Raw genomic sequence first — 2,454 nt, 5'->3', positions numbered from 1 at the left:
AGCTTCCCACCTCCTGAGTGTCAGGTTCCCCAATGTGCAGCTAAGGCTGAACAATGCCACCTCCAGGAGGTGAGGAGGATGAGGGAAAGCTGCTGCACACAGTAGGTGCTCAATGAGCACGTCTCCTTAAAGGAGGACAGGACACAAGGAACCTCTATAAAGATGCCTGTCAGTAGTGGCTAGCAGGAAATGATTTATCTTCAGTCATGTGGAACGGTGGCTTCTGGGGGCAGGAGGACGAGAGGATGAAGAAAGAACAGCACCCACTGGACCACCAGGCAGAGCGGGAACTCTGAGGCTCTGGGCAATGCGGTAATGATGGCCTCTAAAGTCAGCATTGGGGGAGGGACAGATGAGAGACAGCACCTCCCGGCAAGACCAACATGCAGCCCAGCACAGCTCTCAGCAACCATCAGAATTCTGTGAAGGCTATCATCTACTGGGTACTTCCTGCAGACCAAGCACTTTATGGCGCAGTGGCTCCAAGCTCCGATTAGAGAGGCTAAGGAACCTCTCCCTGGCCACACTGCCGGCCAGTTGCAGAGTTGGATCTGAACCTTGAACCTGATCCAGAGCACAGGCTCTTTCCACTCTCCCATGCTGCCTCTCGATGGGACTGTCTGTGTACGTTTTCTCTTGCCTTTCGAGATACTCAAGGGTAGAGACCAGCTCTAATGGGTCTCTCTGCACACTCAGCACCCAGTATATAATAGAAATGAAGTAAGCACTGGCCTCACTGGAAAACGCTTCCACTTGGATTTTAAAAGTCAGAGCCCCTCTAATAAAATACGACATGGTAGAAAACTGCACAGACCAATTCGCTTTTGAAGAACATAGTGTTAACAGTGCCTAGAAGAAATTCCAAATTCTCTACTTCTTTGCCTAGGAAATTTGAGCACCAAGTCCTTTCACAAGGTGACACATTAGTCTTCTGCTCCCATGTGCAGTGTAGAAAGCCCTACAGTGATATGGGGTGAGCAGTATGGAGGATTAGAGCATCATATTGTCCAAACCTCCATCCTGCAGATGAGGAAACTGAAAGGCGGACAGAAGAAGGGATCTACACAGTGGGCCTTTTTTTTTTTTTTGTATAAAAGGCTGTCTTTGCAATAAAGAAGAATGCACTCAACATACACATCGTAAGCGCCTGTTGTATGTGGCATGCAGCAGGTGCAGTGAGGTGCTACAGCAGAGTTATATACATAGCACCGAGGTACCCCAGTGGCTGGAAGGATTTGCTCTGTGTAAGGGAGTAAGGAAAGGCTTCATCTGATAGGTGACTTGGACTATGAGGGACAAGTTAGAAATTTTAAGGGACATGGCAGGGAGGGATAACCTTCCACCTAAATATGTGCTGCCCTAGCTAAGTTTCAGGTTGTTGCTGGGAAGCCACGATCTGAACAGGGACTACAGTTCCCATCCTCCTTTGCACCCAGGCAGGGCCATGTGACTTTCGGTGGCCAGTGGACTGTGAGCAGGAGTGATGCATGTCAAATAAGGGCGAGGCAGTTCAGAAATGGCTGGGCTTTCTCTACCAGCCAGACCAAAGACTAAGGCTCCTGGGGACAGTGGAGCACAAGAAGAAAGGAGCAGGGTCCCTGGTCACTATGTGAGACCACCTGCCAACCAGACACACTCTGACTGGACTGTTAAGTGGGAGTCAGTCTCCATGTGTTGGAGTTTGTTACAGCAACAAGCACTACCCACAAATGCAGCAAGGCCAGAAAGAAGGGTGTTCCAGACAGAGGGAACAAGGAGACAGACGCACAGCAGGGTGACAGAGCATGGTGTGTTTCAGGGAGCAGGGGCTGGGGCCCTAGCTATGTGAAGGTGGTGTCAGGGCTCAGGGAGGAGGATCACGTACGGGGGCTGTTGCCAGGGGCCCTGGTGTTGCTGGCGCTGCTCTCAAAGGAAGAGTGGAAGTTGTGAATGGTTTCCTGTAAAATTTGTCTCTCGCGTCCCTGTGGAGGAAATTGAAAACAGACACAAAAAGTCTTGTTAAATCTTTTAACCATTAATTTAATTGACAGTGTTGTTAATGCTCAACTCATACTTGAAAAACCCATGGGCATCTTGGGGAAAATAAATTACTAATTGAAAGAGTACTGAGTTTAATAAAAACATACTGAGTCAGAATCTCCCCCAGCACCCAAAACCACAGTCTGCCGGTGTTGGAGATGCCCTAAGATGCAGGAGACCAACCCCCAGAGGGCAGGACCAGCTTGTCCTGGCTTGCTCAGCCTGGACCCTCTTTCCAGCTCTCATATTTGCAAAGAATTCAATGGGAGCTGAATTTCTTTCTGCTGCAAGGTGGGAGTTTGAACTGCCTTTGCACAAAAGATGTCAGATTCCTCTTCACAGGGATTCACTTCTCACCCCATCCCTGCAACAAGCTCTCTGCCCCCTTACACACTTACACTCCCCTTGAGATGGGAAGAGAGGGTGCCTGTGGAT

At 49.5% G+C, this 2,454-nt stretch overlaps 1 protein-coding gene across 1 annotated transcript in view; it reads right to left on the bottom strand.

The window, feature by feature from the left end:
* ANKS6 (ankyrin repeat and sterile alpha motif domain containing 6) overlaps positions 1-2,454 on the bottom strand; it is a 67,697-nt gene that overhangs the window by 4,391 nt on the left and 60,852 nt on the right. The window contains exon 18 of the mRNA XM_008568789.1: positions 1,865-1,961. Coding sequence (XP_008567011.1) covers positions 1,865-1,961 — 97 coding nt within the window. The remainder of the gene's footprint in view (positions 1-1,864; positions 1,962-2,454) is intronic.

The sequence above is a fragment of the Galeopterus variegatus genome, unplaced genomic scaffold, assembly GCF_000696425.1.
Source record: "Galeopterus variegatus unplaced genomic scaffold, G_variegatus-3.0.2 Scaffold442, whole genome shotgun sequence".
NCBI lineage: Eukaryota > Metazoa > Chordata > Mammalia > Dermoptera > Cynocephalidae > Galeopterus > Galeopterus variegatus.
The sequence above is the reverse complement of the archived record's forward strand: the minus strand, read 5'-3'. Positions and strand labels throughout refer to the sequence as shown.